We start from the raw sequence: 19,164 nt of genomic DNA, 5'->3' as shown, positions 1-19,164 counted from the left end.
CACATTTATAATATAATTCTTAATAACTTCAGTTAAATATTTTATTAGAAATACAATTATAATAGATATTAAAGGATTTATTATATATAATTTTGTGTGCTCTCTCACTTGTAACATGGATATACTTTATATTCCTGCAACCCTCACCTGGATAATCAGCTTTTGATAATAGATGGATCTACAAATGTGGACAGTGTGCAATTAGATATTTATGTACAATATATTTTGACACTGTTCAGAATTAGGGAAACAGATTCTTACATCGTATGCGTGCCTGTGATATAGAGCTACTGTAGACAAATGTGGTTTTCTTTTTACTTTAACCTGCAGACAGATCAGTCATGCTACCGAGATCTTTTATTCTGGTGTCCGATCACCGTTCAAGTGAAAAACAGCTGCTCATTCTGAAACATTCTGAAAAGTAATTGTGTCTCTATGGAAAGGGTGTGACTAGGCACCGTATATAATGATTTTCATCCTAATTCACAGATTGAATTATAGCCATAAGCTAACACCCCCACTTTTATGAAAAGCACTGTGGCTTTCACTATTAATGACCAAATAGACAGGACACTTTCTATTTAACATCTCATCCCAGAGTCCTACAGCACAGATGTTCCCCTTAACCATACTCGGACATTCTTTTGTACATTGTAGTCCAGAAGGAAGAGCTCCACCTATTGGTCCTCTAATATTACTTACAGCTGCAACCTGTTTTTTCTTGGGCAGTTCCTATCCCAGCGCTGTCCAGGTTCTGCCTAGCTTTGCCTCTGAGATGTGACTGGAGCAGGCTACAAGGTAGTAATGCTGGTGTCAGACAGTTTTTTGTAAAGATTTGGGAATATTCTCGTCGTCAGTTATCGAAACATGCCCACTTGTGAAAGAGGAAAAACAGGACGGAAATGCTACTTTTTATTATGTATTTGTAGCTCACTAAAATACAAAGTAAAAAAAAACTCTGCCCAGATGATGTTACAAAAGAATCTTTAATCTTTAACATTTATCTATGTCACAAGCACAAATCCCAAACATGTAAAGGATTAATATTTTCATCTCATCGGATGTACACTGAAAGCTATACAGCCAGTACACTCTGTTATTACACAAACCTATTGCATGGTAAACAGTTTTAGGCAACCTGCACAGCAAATACAAAAGTGTCTCTTCCATAGGAACAAGTACGTAAACACAAGCTAACCTTGTATTTAGAAGCAATATAAAGAGGCAGATCATTGTTTGCCTAGGTGATAGGCAGTGAATCAGCATGAATCATTTCTATTAGAAACATAATATTTGATATGTACACATCACACAAGAATTATCTACCGATATCCCCAAGCATTGCTAGTACCTCTGAAACAGTAGTTGCTGACAATAGCTACATTTTTTATAGTGCACTATTCCGTGTTTAAAAGTTTATAGGTTTATTGATTTTATATGTTTTACATCACATTATACAATGCATAACGCTGTCTTAATGCCTGGAAGCGTCCTCAAATGCTGTTATATGAGAACGTCCCTCAAAACCATGGGTCCAGCTTGTTCACCGTGGGTGCATGGCTGAGCTTGGACACGGGGCTACATTCCACTCGGCTGTCCCTCAAGCACAGGGTCAGGCCTTTCCAAGGCACTGACTCCACAAGTCACCCCAGTAAATGTTCTGGGCCCCTGTCGAATTCTAATTGACTGGCACCTCCCGCGTTCCTCATGAACAGGCCTTCCTGCGCTGGAGGGCCGGTGTCTGCGAGCTAGCCATACTCAGAAGCTGGGGGCCCTCTTACTATGTTGTAGTAGTCTGCTAGGGCACCCAGGTCAATATACAGGGATCCCTTTCTCTTCAGGTGTATAGAGTCTTCATTGCTGCATATAGATGAGTCTGAAAAAAATAATAATTATGATTTAGTGTCCGAAGCATAGATATAAGACCATTGCTCTATGTTAAGTATGAAACCAGCCCATTCAAATGCGTAATATACCAGTCATTTCTTTCAAATATCCCAGAGGGTAGATTGTTCTTCCCTTCACCCACTCCTCCAGACATGCACATACTGCAGAGGCTCAAGAACCCAGCTTTGTGATTAAAATTAACCAGAGACAGAACATTCATCGGGTTTTATTTGTCATTTCATTACTAACGCAGCATGACGGAAAGTGTCACTCATAACCTCAGCAGACGTCACTCGGAAGGGACATGGAGTAACAAACGTTAGGGCAAATTGCGTTGGTCAAGCTGCTGTTTCCAGGACACTGGCTGACACCTTTCTACACACCTGCCTGGGATGTCCCACAAAGTGAGACGTAACATCCCAAATCAAGCACGGGGTAAAATCAACACCCTCACACGGTGAGAGTGCTGATGGTTAAACCTGCTGACCTGCACGCCTGCTTTTCGTACTTCAGAACAGATAGTAAGATTACCTGTGTGGCTGTTTCTTATATCTAACTACACACATCGCATTGGAGTCTTTCTTCAAAGGTGGTCCCCCAGGCAGAAAAGGTTGACAGTCCTGCTCTGGACCACTGAATGATACATCCGATCGCGCAAAGTGAAATAAGGCTGAATTTAATTCGATCCAATCTCCTCAAACGTGACGTACAACCAAAGACAGGTTGTGGAATGAAATATATTCAGAGGGAGCTTGGAACTGGGACCCAGGAGGAAGATTTACAGTTGACCAGACTAGCAGAGAACAGTACCCTGAATGATTATGTCATCTTCCTTTAGAACCGTTTGTTCAAAATTTCTCACAAGCGCTGTAACCAGCTGGAATTCAGTCATCTCGTGAAACCCACGGGACCGCCCCCCCTGGCCTGTTGGAGGAGCAGCGGCGCAGAGGGAGGGGTAGACGTACCCTGGGTGGAGTCAGCCACCTGGCTCTGCTGGCGCAGCATGGGGTGCGTCCCCTCCCACAGGGCGGAGTCCAGGCTCCAGCAGCGCGGCTGATCCGCCCGCGGGGGGTTAACGGCCTCGTCCCGCAGCAGCTCGGCGGCCGAGCGCCGCTGCTTGGGGTTTCTCTCCAGGGCCCCCTCCAGGAACCTCCGCATGGGCGCGCTGCAGTCCTCGGCAATGTCCTCCAGCGGCGGGGCCTGCTTGTGGATCTGCCCGGGGGAGAAAAAAACGAGAGGGGCGTGCCATCAGGGCTGGAAAGCACGAGAAGGGTTATAGAAACGAGAGGAGGCCATTCGGCCCACCTGGCCTGCTGGGCAGTCGGTGCGTAATGGAACAAGTAAAGGTTGATTCCCTGCTGAAAAGAGAAGAAAGGAAACACAACGTTTCAGCTGTGGAGCCTTCTTTGCGTGTGTGCAGAAAGACAGCCGAAACCAAAATTATCCTGAAACTAGGATCACTCCTTCCCCCTTCTCTCAACAACTCATTTCCTTCTAATCCTCTCTTTTCATTTGCAGGTTTTGAGATCACACCTCTTTTCACCTCTCGACTTCGCACCACCTGCCCACGCTGCCTCCCCCCTGCTCCCGCCTCCTCTCCTCTCTCCCGGCTTTTGTTCTCCTGACCTATACTATATCAGCTGCTGACTTCTCTCTCTCACAGCCGACGAAGACTCCACAGCCAAAACGTCTTCTCTTTTCAGCATGAAATAAACCTTTGCTTGTTCCTTTGCAGCCTATACATGCTGACACAGCTACGTACTGGAACAGCTAGCGCTTAATGGATCCAAGGATCTCGCCCAGCTGTTTCTTGACAAAAACCAGGGTAATGGGTTCAACAGCATGACTGGGTAGCTTGTTCAATACTTCCACAACACTTTGGGTCAGACAGTGACTCCTGTTCTTGGGTTTAAAAGCTTTCAAAAGCACAACCCAGGGAAATCTGTCAGCAACCCACTTGTGTAGGGAGTTTCTGGCCCTCCTAAAATACGCAGTGGAAACATCTACAGTATCTAAGTCCCATTTTATTTCTGTTCCCTTTTGTTTTAAGCTATTATGGGATGGGAGCCACACAATATTTTTTTTAAATCAAGCACACACAGGATTTAACAAAGAAACATTTCAAGTTTTCATCGTCCTGTTCACCTCACAATTAATTTGTTGCTTTAAAGCACTTCCTATTTTCTGCATGCACACAACTGAAAGCAGTAATGGAAAACCACAGTTTCAAAATAGTGGTATTTTTGGTTTCAGTAACTTGAAAAAGCAGAACCAGCTGTCTGAGAATGTACTGAAAGTGGAGATGGGTAACAGGATTTGAGAAAAAGAATGAAAAAAAACATTTAGAAAGAATGATTTTAGAACTCTGGCCTCAGTTCACAAAATCTATACTACTGTGTTATTTACTGTTACCTTTAGAATGCATTCTTAAAAAACTGCAAACAAATGAAAAGGGGCATGGTTTTGTTACAACAAAACACTAAATAAACCAGAGGGTAATGACTTGTGAACAGGAATTGAAATTATATTTTTTCCATTTTTCTCAGCTTCTTTTTTTTGAAGAAAAATTAACACCCCCTACCCAGCCACAGCAAAGTGAAGAGAGAATATTTTTTATTATGGAAACAGCTTAACAAAAACAAAACATGACCAAAATGCTACACTTGCAGCAGTCACAAGATTGTATCTCCACCTTACGATGGAACGTACACACTAAGTGTGCAAAGGTGTTGACTGCAACATGTGCAGAGAAATAAAATGAGACAGTCTACTGAAATGACTGAGGCACATGAAGATGGCTACAGAAAGAAAAAGCACAAACACACTGATGATCGTGAAATACTAACTTCTGGATTACAGCAGGATTACAGCCATGAACCTGGCAGGAACATAGCCTTCATACTGTGTATGTGTCTGCATTACTGGTGCACATCAAATCAGACATTCATGCATTAAATCTAACAAAACACAGAAAAACAAAAATACTAACGAGACTTACTATATACAGATAGGAGTGATAGGCAGAAGGAGGGTATCTCTTCACCCAGGGAGGGCTGCCTGTCTGCATGTGAATGACCGTGGCGCCCAGGCTGTAAATGTCGGCCTTCGTCGTGTGACCTCTGCAGAGAACCACCTCGGGGCTCATGTACATCTGCAAACACAATGCCCAGTCTATCAGCTGGCAGAGCTCTTTCCACAGGAGACCTTCTTTTTATCATTTCCATTTCGAACTCAAACGTGAACCCCAAAGCAGTCTTCAGTCCTTCTTTCAATACAATTAAAACAGCACCCACCACCACCAATTGCTATAATGTCAAGGCAGAAACATCATTCAACCCCAAAAATCTCTCTCCCCTTGGCAGTTACACACAATGCTCTTTCTCTCTCCAAGACTTCCCCTTAAAACATGTCAGACATCTTGCTATTAACACCCAGACACCTGGTCACCACTGCTGCCATTCATTTGAGTGGACAAAGACATCTATGGCAAAGTCGGTAGAGAGGAGAGCTAGCGTATTTAAACCATTAAAACCTCTCTGACCCATTTATTGGCATCAATCCATAGAAATGAAGGGAAAAAGAAGGTGGAAATAAACTTCATATCTCAGCATAAACTCTTGTAAACACTGACCATTTAGGCCTTGTGCAAGGACAGGGTACATAACATTACAAACAGACGAACTATTCAACATACTGTAGTCATATAGTAACCTACATCTTTTTATTACACTTCGCTTAAAAACATTAATATAACAATAATGATTTCTTTATGTCCCTTTACATTTTAGAGATATACATTTATTACTAATCAGTTTAACCACATAAAAACACCCAGCGGATATCCAGCAGATGAATCACCTCAGAGGTGACTGCCATTCTCAGCCTTTAAAAGCCCTGACTGTAAATTACTCAGAGCAGCTTTCTTCCTGGTTTCTTCCAACTACTGAAGCCACATTGTCAAACAGCACCCCTTACCTCAGTCCCGCGAAGATCCCTTGGAATGTAGACATCTTCCCTCATTTGGACAGTGAGGCCAAAATCCACCAGAACAGCTTTGGTTGACATCAGCACTATATTGCTGGCTGTAATGGAAAAAGGAAAAACAGAGGTCAGACCGAGCTCTCCAGTAATGGAATTTCAATCAAGCTGACATTTCACAGCGGTGCACAGCAGTAGTTTAAAAAGAGAACTCAGTTGCACACGTGCCATCTGTACAGTATGTTTCAGAGTGGTAAGGCAACTGAACTCTGAATATCTTTTAAACAATACTGTTAGCTTAGCACACGTTGAAAAATATTTGTAATTGTCCACTTCTAAAGCAACGTGCCTGTTATTAAATTATTTCCTTGCATACAGAATGCAGCTGCAGTATCAGGGCAAACAACATCACAAGAATAACCACAGATCCTTCATTCAAATTCAAAGATTTGAATGTAGACACTATTGTAAAAAGAAAGTCCTTAAGAGTGAACATGCCCAAGGGAAGAATATAAAACAAAGTACTTTAAAGAATGAGCCACAGACATGAAAAAAAAAACATCACCACCCTCAGTCACATGCTATAACTAATATTTCAGTGTCCTCATTTCATTGAAGCTCATCTGGAATTTCCAGAAGCCAGCAAGTCTACATTCCAGCACTACACAGTACATTTTTATCTTCTGACAAAAGGAAGGAAACATGAGACTCAAACCACTGATTTCCAGCATCAGGGAGTGTAGCATTACTACATTTACAATAATTATTGCTGAACTTTTCTTACTGACCTCTGTCAATAATTTACCAAGCTCTACTGGCCTTAGTTGGCTTCAACTTTTTAAAGCATGTGTTGATACAGCTTTATTATTAACACATGTGGGGTGGATCTGAGCCAGATTGATTTCATTTTCTGTTCAGCAGTGTTTCAAAAAGAAAAGTTTATTTTTTATCTGACTTAATCAAGGTGGTACAATCTAAATGTATGTCATCTCTTCTACCTCACAATAGCAAATATTCACACACAGAGATTACAGTGAGAGCTTCAATGGAACTGGTAGAGGTTAATTCCATCATGATAAAGTATTTAAAAAAGAAAACAAAAGTCTCAGAAGTGGAGCTTGCTGCATGTGTTCTACCACAATGTTTCAACTACTTGATGTGTGCAATGCCTGAAGAAGATACTGTTTTTGAAACACTGTGCATTTTCTTTTCTATTTATATTCTACTGTGGAATTGACCTCTATTCGTTTCACATACAATGTTGTCTTCCATTATTTGGATCAACTAAAAAAACTGCACTTAAATAACAGACTACGGCACTTTTGGATATCTGCATACTGTATTTCCTCATATAACCAATCAACAGAAATGTAAAATAATATGACCAAGTCTTGTGCAAAAGTGCCAATTATATAATGAATTTGACACACACCATTAAATCCTTAAATCTTCCCATTACTAATTTATTCCATCCGACTTCTGGTTTTGAAAAATGATTACTCTTCTGGTAAAACTGTTTAAAATAATACTGATATTTGCCCATTCACAAAAAATCAGAGATGGTAGTATACTGTATATGCATCATATTGTAACGCAACGGGGGCTCAGGCGGGCGCCCTTGCCGCATCTGGTCGGCCCAAAGTATAGGTGGCTCGAACCCGGGACTTCCGCGTCTCTCTGCAGCGACCTAGCCCCGTGAGCTAGAGAGAGATCTCTCTACAGCCCAGTAGCTGTGGTCCTGCTATCACAGGGAAGGGCGGTGATGTCACCCGCTCTGGTACGCCGGCTCTTACACACACTGCTTGTCGGCCGTAAGCGTTACAATATGCATTTATTAAACCTTCAGAATCATGTAAGAGAAGTACTGTGTTTTGTTCGGATCAGATTCACAGAACATGAATCTGATCATGTTCTCGATGCTCTTGATGGGCTTTGATGCAATCGGACCGACACGACAGCTTACGTTTAATGTCGTGGTGAATAACACTCTTGGAATGCAAATACTCCAGGGCCTTCAGAACTTGCTTGGTGACCCAGATGATCTCAAATTCCCTCATGGGGCCACAGCTCTCCAGCTTCTCCAGTACGGAGCCCCCCTCTCCCGCTTCCATGAAGAGGTGAATCGTCTGGTCCCACAGCAGGGCTCCGTAAAGCTCGGCAATGTTCTCATGCCGGAAGCATGCCTGGATTTCCACATCCGCTGGCTTAAAGTGCTCCACGGGAATCTAGAAGACACAGAGCACAGGGAAAGACTTGCCGTCACTGAATAAAGAAGAGATTTCTGCACAAGTTATTATCTACACAGGTTGCCCTTTGGGAAATCACCATCCCCAGTCTTCCTTCCAACCCACCCACTATACTTTCAGAAGCGTTTTTCCCTTTCCAGCACTTTCGGTTTCCTTTCAGAGCACGCTTGCCAAATCTCTGCTTGGAAAGTACACTTCTGTATTTTTTTGTTTCACATCACGAAGAAAAAAAAAGAACAGAAAACAGTTACCTGGTAAAGTAATTTAAAAAATAATATGGAGAATACATATCTTGTATAGCTTCATTATTCATGAGATGCGGCATTAAATCCAAGATTGCACATGGGTCAAAACAGAAATGTATCTCTTATCCATTACACACTACTGGCAAAACAAAACTATTATAATGTGTGTCATTTGCAGTTAGGATAGACCTCTTTTTCCTTTCATTTTCAGGGCTTTGCTGATATTTACCATATTACATTCAAGTGATTTTTTAACTGATGAAACAAGAAGAAATGCTTCTGAAGTCAGTTTAACCCTCACCCCCTTTTGTTAGGAATTAGAAAGCAGTAGAGTGCATTTCAGGGAAACCCCACCCTCTGCTGCTTTCATGAAAAGATTATGTTTTCTGACTAAATAAAGAATAACTGCATGTGTATGAACTTAAACACTTTGGACAGCTCCCTGTAACTTCCATATTGCTCCAATGTTTTGTTTGTCTGCGTCAATGAACTATAAAGGATATTATGTAGAGTGTAAGTACTAACTGGACTCATGTAGTAGAGCTGGGCAGACAGATAATACAGGCATACTGACACACCACATTCAGGGTGAAGTTATACACCTAAAGTCATACAACAACAGAATCATTGAATGGTGTTTTCATTTTCAGAACCTCTGGAATACTACTGATATCTTACAATACATACAAGTACAGGGTACTTCGGTGTGTTTATGCTTAACGCAATGGTAGAATGAGCTCCGACTGCAGTTTAGAAATCCTGAAATTAGGCTATCAGTTATCTGTAGCATTGGAAATTATACCTTTTATCCTCTCCCTATATCACAACATGAATTAATCTGCAGCTGTTCCTTTATAATCACTGCTCATTTCTACTGTTTGTTGAAGGGAGTTTCTGTTGAGCTTCCTGAGTGGTTAAGTACATTAGTTTCAGTTTGCAGTCTTGTTTTAGGCATTTACGGTGCTTTCCACATCCCATTGCTTTGCTCAAAATCTTTGATCAAAATCTCTCATCTTACTGTTTTTAAAAGTTCATGTGCATTGGTCACTATCCATCTCCAGACCGAGGCTACACCTGAATGTGCTCTACCAAACCTAGAAAAGTTCACTTTTAACTTACGTCAAACGCATTCGTGAACTCCAAATGCTAGAAAAAAAAACATTTTTTCCCGTTTGCAGCACAAATAAAATTAGAAGATACTACACTAACTATAGTTCTCTTTATTCAGTAAATTTTCATTAAACATTACAATCCATTTTTGGGTTAGCTAGCTGTTTTATTTCAAAATATATTTATATTCAGATGGTACAGTGGCACAGTGGTTGGCATTGCTGCCTAGATTCAAATCCTGGACTGCTATGCGTGTGGAGTTTGCATGTTCTCCCATGTTTGTGTGGGTATCCTCTATGAGCTCCAGTTTCCTCCCACAGTTCAAAATATAATGGTAGGTTAACTGGCTTCTGCTAAATTTGGCTGTGGTGTGAGTGTGTGTGTTTCTGTGTCTGTGTTCCTGTGATGGTTTGGCGTCCCATCCAGGATGTTTGTATTCATTATATAAAAAACGTACTAAACATTAGCATGCATCTACTAAAACCTAAAATATTCCTTGAATTATTTTTCCAGCAAGTCAAGCCTATGACGAAACCGAAGAAGATGGTTTTGTATACTGTATAATGTATAATTGTGTAGCTGAGATTCATATGGGTTTTGTCTACCCCACAGAAGAACTATTCTGACAAAACAAGGATGCTAGTCTCACAGCAAGTGGTGAATGTGAACAGTAACAAGCACTCTAGTTATAAAAGCCTCTACAGATTGTACCTTCAACCGGCTCGTGCTTATTGCACAAGACTGCTAAAGAAAACTGTTTTGCAACTGTCAGACTGAAGCACAGCTTGGCTTACTTCCACACACAAGGCAAAGTTACAGTTACCCTAAATGGCACTTTTTCCTTCTTTTTTGTGCATGAGCAGTCTGGGTGGCACTGATTCAGGTCTTCACTTACAAGTTTACATGCCATTCGCTTTCTGGTTTCTGTGTCCTGAGCCAGATGGACTTTCCCAAAAGATCCCTTGGGGATGTGCCCTGAGCCAGGGCTCCTGTAGGTCAGTTTCCAGGGAAACAGGAGCACGTCAGAGTCAAAACGATAGCGCCCATCTTTCACCACCATGTCTTCCTGCAAATAACCACAGAAACTGCTTTCACAGGACTGAAGACGTCGCGTTTGCAAACCTTTGACATAGTATCTCTCACCGCAGCTTCTCGGAAACTGTTCTAATATGCCTTCTGGTATGCCACATGTAACGGTAAATGAAAACAAAATGTATCCGGGATTACAGCAGAAATAAGTGATGCCTATTTCATCTTTGGTTGACATTTTTTTTGTGCAGTTTTGATTTATGAGAATTGAAAAGCTGCTTTGTATGTAATAATCTCAACTATTCAACTGTGCACGTCATTGCACTTTCATTCCAAGCTTTCCTAATTGCAGCACACTACAGGCTTAACACATCTAGCGCCTTGTGAGAAGAACATCTTTTCTTCATTTGAAAACCCAAGCACATCAAGAATAAGTCATTACAGCACAGTACCAAAAAAAACAGATGTTTGAACAGATGTTATACATTTTGCACTTCCAGGCACTTTATCTGCAAACAAGCAGTAAGTATTTGTTCCTTGACATCCCAAACTAAGTGTATTATTGTATCTTTTAGCCCTATCAATGAAATAATGTTGCTTGCTTTGAGTCTCCGAGTAAAAAAAGGAACAATATGAAAGCAATAAGTAAACAAATAAATTAAATGACCCCACCGTGTTAGCAAAAGCAAAGTATGAAAAGAAAGGCAAAAAGGCATATGAATCATGTAGTTATTCAATCTGATAATATTCATCGTGCCACATTTTATGCAATACAAAATCATACATTAAGTCATCTTTATCATTTAATTTAAAGCTTCTGATACTGTGACTCAATTAGCCCTTTTTAAAACTGAATAATATTGGTTATCTAATAAAAATTTCCCTTGCACAGTTTAAAAACTGTGTGCAGTATGTAAAATCTGGCAGATCTGTTTGTAATTACTTTCCAGCCTTTTCCAATTACTCAGGGGGTTCCACACGGCTCTTCCTGGTCCCTGCGTTTTTCATCTTGATTAGTAAAATTACTGTATAAACGTTACCTGGTGCCTGCACAGTTGCCTCTAAACCAACAACACCAACATATTCAATCAGATCCGCTCTATCATCTGCAGTGAATGGCCAGTTTCCTGTATGATTTTGTATTGCATAAAATGTGGCACGGTGAATATTATCAGATTGAATAACTACATGATTCATCTGCATTTTTGCCTTTCTTTTCATACTCCACCTTTGCTTACATGGTGGGGTCATTTAATTTATTTGTTCACTTATTTCTTTCAGATAGTTCCTTTTTTACTCTGAGACTCAAAGCAAGCAACATTATTTCATTGATAGGGCTAAAAGATGCAATCATACACTTAGTTTTGGACATCAAGGAACAATTACTGCTTGTTTGGAAGTTTTACATTTCTGGCATTCGATAAAAATAATTTGAACTAGTCCTGATAACTTTTTTTCCACTTAAAGTCAAATTAAGAGTTGTTGTCAATACTGGTTTATAAATATCTGGGGATTTAAATGCGTAAAGCATAAATTTTCATAACTCATATGAATACATTACAATCTAAAGCCTAGACATAATTTCCCTTATCACAACAACTTTTGCTTTACGCGTTCCTCTGGTTGGAGTTGGACCATCTGTACTCCTCTCCTTGGATGATTGTTTGCCAACTGAAAGGCCACTGAATCTGCAATCCACCATAACATTTATCACATTCATTCTCTGATAGATTCACCATCTCTCCAAACCAGGAGAAAAGCTTAATCGATTTAAGTTACAGACCTTTTACAGGGAAACCCCCTTCTTATCTTTATAACATGCTGTACTGCAATTCTCTGTACCATCCTGCAATGTAAGAAGTTTATCAAACGGAACCTCCTAAGTGCAATTCATGTACTATATTTGGACACAAGCCATCGACTGGAACAATCTGCAGTGTAAACTCCACCTTTGTACTCAAGGGTTTTTTAGTTGTATGGATATATCTTTTCAACCTGACAACTGCACTTGTTGACACTGAAAAGTCCTGTTGGTTCACTGTATGTCCTGTTGTTTTGTTTGCATTTTTGTAATTGCTCTTTTCTGCCTTCAACTGCTTTGTCTTCAGTGCGACAATGACGATAATGTCTGGGTCACGATGTCATTGACGACGCTGTTGTACGGCCTCACCTGTTTAAACAACGTACCTTGTTTAACAGCACGCCCGCCTCTTGTGACTGGTGCTTGAAAACAGCCGGTGGTGTATTAGAAACCCGGTTAGCAAACGTCAGAAGGTCTGCGACTGTTCCATATCTGACTCTTTCCACCAGAAGATTGTCTTTATTATCTTCTGGTACCAAAGAATCCACAATTTCCACATTTTCGTCCATTTCCTCTTGGGTGAGGCTCTCTTCAAACAATTCTGCTCCTTCGTCGGGATAAAAGGTCCCCATAACGCTGATAAAATCCTCCAAATTCATGTGAGCTAATAAAAGTCTTATCCCTTCATTTTCATTCACGTACTCCATAGTGATGCTTTTCTCCACTGTGCCTGAAATGAAACATTTGTGAAACGATTAGTGGGGTTAGCGGAGTGGAGATGTGATTTCATAGTCTGTACACAACCTGTTTGGGAGAATGAACTGTACAGCATACCGAAATAAAGAATGGTGAACACGCGATGAAACTAACGCATTTTCCTTGCAAAGCAAAGGGGATTTCACGAACATCCCTGTGAGGGAACCCCCAGGTAACCCACCCACGCAATCTTCTCATTACACGGCGGGACGCTTTCAAACTTATTCTCCACCTTATGAGCAAACCCCATTCGCCTATTCTACTATATGTTCACAGTTAACTTCAAAGTAGCATACGGGGGGAGTCTGTAGCAATTATGAGCTAGTAATTTCAAAGCAGTTGACCTCGATCTCCTAAGAGTCTGCCGCTTCTTTAAGCATGCAGTGTGCGACAGCAGAAAAGCGTTGCACTCGTTAAGTGTGTTAACTGCCATTCACGGACAAAAACATATACAGTAAACTACAGCAGCCGCCACCTCGATCGTGCGAAAAGCAAGTGTTTTAACAAAATAATGTTGTTCTACAGTCAATATATGAAAATCCCCATTCGAGCAGTACACCGAAAGGTTAACGTTTATTAATCCCAAAGCGATCCACAATGAGGCTTCCCTGTCAATTCTTGAAACCCTAATTTCCAAAGGTGAATGCTCTCTAACGTGAAGTATTTTCAAGCAAAGTCAGTGTGATATTACTAAGGTATGGACAGTAGCACAATAATGTTATGAATCACAACATAACGAGAAAAACCGATTCAATTCATGGTGTATTATTTTACAACATTTACACTAAACATAAATGGAAAAAAAAAACGTTAGGATTTAAACGTTCTTACCCAGAGCAACAGTTACGTTTTAAACCTTTTGAAGTCTACATCGCAGCAGGGTTGCCTTTAGTCCAGCGAGCCGTCATCCAAATTGAGTTTAATCAGCAGCTGCTCGCACGACGTACTGTATTTGATACAGCGGGGGAGGTTCCGAAAATAGAGGAAGTGCAGTGGTTTTGTAGAGGAACGATACAAAATATCGTGCCCTGCTCTTGATCGAATAACCAGTCTTTTAAAAAGTTACCATTTTACGCTTTTGACGTATAGAGAAAAGATTCAAGCGTGTTGAACGATGTTGCTTGATGCCGTGAAAACAGCTTGATCGGAAAATCCCTAGTTGAAGCACATCCTCGCACTCGTAATTATCCGCGTTACATTTTCATCACGAAAGGGGAATGTCGTTTTCATTGAGATTTATTTTTCTTTTTAAAAACGTATTCGTTTTTTGTTTCCCAGACCACAAAATAAATCGTAGTGTCTGAAAAGCACGTTTGACGGCTGCCCGGAGGCTTTTCAGTGTAGTATATTAGTGTTAGCAAGCAGTCACCACAGCAATGATAGCGACTGAATCAAAACAACACTTTTATGGTGTAGCTACACGAGAAACTTTTAAAAGCTTTCAAGACGATTTTTAAATGTAGCTTGTAAATGCCATGTGTTGCTCTGAATTCACCACAAGGATAAGACAAGTAAATGTTAGCCGATCTGTTTACGTCAGTGGTACAGTGTTGAGAAATGTTTCCTCTGGTTTATAAGAACCCCACCTACTCCGAGACCTCCACTGGACAGGAACTTTCCGTTTCATGCGTTTTTGCGCGTCGACCTTTTGAAAGTTAAAAAAAAACGACATGACGTACGGTTTGTGGACTGTGTACAAAAGACTGAGCACCCTGCGAATTAAATTGTAGCAGGAGCTGGCAACTAATTCAACCACTACTGTTTTTTTGTTTAAAAAGAGTGTACAGCCCTTGCAAACAAATCCGGATAGTTCGTTTTTTCCCCACGTTTTAATACATACCCTTTTGGTAATAATAATAATAATAATAATAATAATAATAATAATAATAATAATAATAATAATAATAATAAACTTTATTTTATATAGCGCCTTTAAAGGTGGCTTCTCAAAGCGCTTTACAGGATGACAATAACAATAAATAAGAAGACTACAACAATAAATAAGAAAATTTCACAAGACAGGACACAATTATAATTACAACAATACAACAATAACAATAGAGGAGACCGTGGAAGATGGTATTAAGAAGAGCAGAGGGGTGAAGAATGGAACCAGTTAAGTAAAGGCTTTTCTGAAGAAGAAGGTTTTGAGTCTGGATTTGAAGGAGTTTAGAGAAGGTGACTCTCTAATATCCTTGGGCAAAGAGTTCCAGAGCTTGGGGGCATAGCAGGAGAAAGCCCTGTCGCCCATACAATGTAGACGGGCTTGGGGGACAGTAAGGAGGGCAGAATTTGATGAGCGGAGGTTGCGAGTTGGGGAGTAGGGCGATAAAAGTTCAGACAGGTATTGAGGTGCCAAGCCATGTAAAGCCTTGTAGGTGAGCCTGAGGATTTTAAAGTCTACGCGGAATTTGACCGGAAGCCAGTGCAAGGACTCCAGGATAGGAGTAATGTGAACACTTGCACTAGACCTGGTCAGGATTCTGGCTGCTGAATTTTGGACATACTGCAGCTTGTTCAGAGTTGATTTAGATACCCCAGGGAGTAGAGCATTGCAGTAGTCAATTCGAGAGAATACAAATATGTTGATCAGCTTTTCAGCCACAGTTAATGATAGCATAGGGCGTAGTCTTGCGATATTTCTAAGGTGAAAAAAAGATGTTTTGACAGTATGCTGTACATGTGGGTCGAATGTTAAGCCAGAATCGAATATAACCCCAAGGTTTTTCAATTTTGATTGAAGCTCAAGTACAGAGCCATCTACAGACAGGGTTACAGGACTGGCTTTACGAAGTTGATGGGGGGTACCAATAAGCATGACTTCAGTCTTGTCACAGTTAAGATGAAGGAAGTTTTGAGTCATCCAAATTTTTATGTCAGAGATGCAATTAGATAGAATAGAGGCAGCCACATCAGTGTCGGGTTTGGTATGGATGTAATTTGAGTATCGTCAGCGTAAAAATGAAAGCTGAGGCCATGTGATCTTAAAAGCTGACCAAGTGGGAACATGTAAATGCTGAAGAGCAAGGGGCCCAGTATTGAGCCCTGGGGGACACCAGACTTGACAAGACCAATTTCAGACCTGTACCCATTCAGAGAGACAAAGTGACAGCGATCAGTGAGGTAAGACTTAAACCATTTGAGGGCAGTGTCAGAGACTCCAAACATAGTCTCGAGACGAGAAAGTAAGATGTTATGGTCAACAGTGTCAAAGGCAGCACTGAGATCAAGAAGGATGAGTATGGAAAGAGAACCAGAATCAGAAGCTATTAGGAGATCGTTGGTGACTTTGACTAGGGCGGTTTCTGTGCTGTGAAGTTGATGGAAGCCAGACTGGAGGGGTTCGAAAAGGTTGTTTGTCATGATGTGGTTATGTAACTGAAGTATGACAGCACGTTCTAGAATTTTAGAGAGAAAGGGTAAGTTGGAGATGGGGCAAAAGTTGTTAAGATTGTCGAGAGCCATGTTAGGCTTCTTTGGCACTGGGGTAATAGCAGCAGTTTTGAGGACCGTTGGTACAATGCCGGTGCTCAAGGATTCATGTATTATATTGAGGACAATGGGACAGAGAGAAGAGAAACAGGACTGGAATAAAGTGGTGGGAATGGGATGTAAAATAGATGTGGTGGGTTTCATGCGCGTAACTAGTTTGTTTAGGGATGCTGAGTCAAGAAGAGAGAAGCTGGAGAGACAGGAACCAGAGAAGTTGGATGAGGAGGGAGGAGGTGTGGAAATTATATCCGTAGTGGAGAGAATGTGATGCCGGATGTTGTCAATCTTAGAACTAAAGAAATCTAAGAATGTGTTGCAAAGTTGTGATGAGGCAGATCATGTGGTAGGGCAGTTTGGCTTGAGCAGTCTGTTGATGGTGGAGAAAAGATGTCTGGGATTGTTTTGGTGATTTTCAATGCTGTGAGAGAAGTAGGTGGATCTAGCAGACCCTGTAGTAACCTTATAATCAGATAAGTAATCTCTCCAGGCCTGATAATGTACATTTAGGCTGGAAAGACGCCACCTACGCTCAAGTTTGCGAGAGGCTGCCTTCATGAAACGCAGATGGTCATTGTACCAGGGGGCAGGGCGAGAGAAGGAGATGGTTCGAGTTTTTAAAGGAGCAAAGGTGTCGAGGGTAGATAAAAGAGCATTGTCAAGTAACTGTATTTTGTCCTCTAAAGGGTCAGAGGAAGAGAAACAGGATAAGGAGGACAGAACAGAATTTGCAAACCTTGGGTGATCAATTGATCGCCAGTTGCGGAAATTTACAGAGTGTGAGGGGGAAGTGTTAGAAACAGGTAATTCCAGGTAATTGGATTTAAGTTACATTTGCCACTCACCTTCAAATTTCCAAGTGCAACATTCCTACAGTATCTACAAGTAAAGCATGAAATGTCTGGGGCTGAATGGCACCAACTCAACCACCGTGGGTTTTCTTCCAGTTAAGGTACACAAAACAAACCCGTTTTAAGTGTGTTCAACACACAGTTACCAGTTATTGCAAAATGTGCCTCAGCTATCCTAATTGTGTGTGTGATTGTGTTGTATAACAACAACATAACATTTTTATGTTTGTTTTAATAGGCTGTCCTTAATATACTGTATCATACACCGTATTTAACGATTTTATCTACGTATGCCGAATATTTCGAAAAACTGTTGTTGTATGTAAATCTCCCTCTTTAGGATAAAAAAAAAACTTTAAAAACGCAAATGAAATAAGAAACTTTGTATTTTGTATCTCTGACCTTTATATCCATTCAGACACACACAATACCTATGCTGTGAGCTTGCCAGCTCAAATAACTATCACAAAATCTGTTCTCCACAGAGCTGTGGAATGCGGTCCGCATACAAATACAGTACCGAGTGGTGGAGAATATATTTCCATGAGCAACAACAGAGAACACCCAGAGGAGTGCCCAACAGATAGTACGTCCTAAAACAGCATTGTGTACCATCTGATCACCAATATTGATGTTGGTGTGTTTGCTATGACACACTGATCCACAACTTTCACTTAGAAAAAGGAAACTACCTTTATAAGTATCTTTTATTCAATACACAGTACATTTCTTGGCCAGCCTCTTTTTTTCAACAGCACTGTTTGTGTTGTCATCTAAAAATAGGCTATGGCTCCTCACCACGGAATAAATAGCTATTAAAATATGTTTGTTTTAACAAGCTCCTAAATGTTCTTCCCAGTGGGAAGCACACCTTGACTCAAGAGCAACACCTGGCCAGATGTGCTATTAAAATGAAGACTGTGTTCTTTTCTATAGTCCCATCTTCTTTGTTTTAGAATTCAGTTCAATATACTATAATAGACTTTAAATACTTTTGCAAGTAATATTTTTTGGAGACTTTCTAATTAAAAAATACTTGACACTCCTATCCTTAACATCACATCAGAACCTCCCCATCGATCTTGGCAAGGTGTCGAGATCAAGGTTCCTCAATGACGAATTGTGTGTAAGGTCTTGCAGAGACAATGTCTTACTGGCCGAGAACCCCCCATAGACTGGGCATTGCTTTGTGTATTAGATCCTGTCTGAATTGTTCTTTTCTTGATTCACACCAGACTTGACATTTAAGAGGTTAAATCTTCATAAGTGACCAATCATTTTTTTTCACTCATGTGGTGATTAAGTGTTAATTCAGTTGTCATAGTCACAGTCACTCATTACACCAAAACCAAAATGACACCAAAACCATTTTAATAAATGTCCCAAATCTGTATGCATTCTATTTCTAAAATCATATATGCAGTTAAATGTCTTTTGAAGCACAGTGCATAATCAGTCACAAAAATGCATGTTGGTCAGTTTCATATGCTTTATTATAACATCAGTAATCATGATGATATCAAACTGAATTTCAGTGAAATTATCATTTTAACTGAAATTGACCTTATGATAATAATAATAATTCTTACACTTTTGTTTCATAGTTCTTTTCTGGACACTCTACCAAGGAGAACTCCCCTCCACCACCACCAGTGTGCAGCCCCACTGGATGATGCAAAGGTAGAATCACCACACTTCAGCTATCAGTGGGGAGGAGAACAAAGTAATGAAGCCAATTCAAAGATGGGGATTATTAGGAGGCCATGATTGAT

At 40.6% G+C, this 19,164-nt stretch overlaps 1 protein-coding gene across 2 annotated transcripts; it reads right to left on the bottom strand.

Moving 5' to 3' along the window:
• Positions 1-967: 967 nt before the first annotated feature.
• Positions 968-14,654, bottom strand: map3k8 (mitogen-activated protein kinase kinase kinase 8). Of its 2 annotated transcripts, XM_006634086.3 has the most exons (8): positions 13,884-14,653; positions 12,683-13,026; positions 10,362-10,532; positions 7,829-8,090; positions 5,863-5,969; positions 4,886-5,038; positions 2,853-3,099; positions 968-1,876 (listed from the first exon to the last, which is right to left on the bottom strand). In XM_006634086.3, the coding sequence occupies exons 2-8, from the start codon at positions 13,001-13,003 to the stop codon at positions 1,749-1,751; spliced, it is 1,389 nt and encodes a 462-aa protein (XP_006634149.1). In that variant the 5' UTR covers positions 13,004-13,026; positions 13,884-14,653; the 3' UTR covers positions 968-1,748. The 2 variants fall into 2 exon arrangements, with proteins under 2 accessions (XP_006634149.1, XP_015209410.1); XM_015353924.2 differs by lacking the exon at positions 10,362-10,532 and having other exon boundaries at positions 13,884-14,654.
• Positions 14,655-19,164: the final 4,510 nt, after the last annotated feature.

Source organism: Lepisosteus oculatus, chromosome 6 (assembly GCF_040954835.1).
Source record: "Lepisosteus oculatus isolate fLepOcu1 chromosome 6, fLepOcu1.hap2, whole genome shotgun sequence".
In the NCBI taxonomy this organism is placed as follows: Eukaryota; Metazoa; Chordata; class Actinopteri; order Semionotiformes; family Lepisosteidae; genus Lepisosteus; species Lepisosteus oculatus.
This window is presented reverse-complemented; position numbering and strand designations above follow the sequence as displayed.

Bases quoted from the DNA above. Each gene is read 5' to 3' on its own strand.
- map3k8 (XM_006634086.3), bottom strand. From the start codon at position 13,003: ATGGAGTACGTGAATGAAAATGAAGGGATAAGACTTTTATTAGCTCAC. The intron at 8,091-10,361 runs GTAAGTGAAGAC...TGTGTCTTCTAG, and splicing joins AGCGAATGGCATGTAAACTT to ATTCCCGTGGAGCACTTTAA. The intron at 5,039-5,862 runs GTAAGGGGTGCT...TTGTGTTTGCAG, and splicing joins GGGATCTTCGCGGGACTGAG to ATGTACATGAGCCCCGAGGT.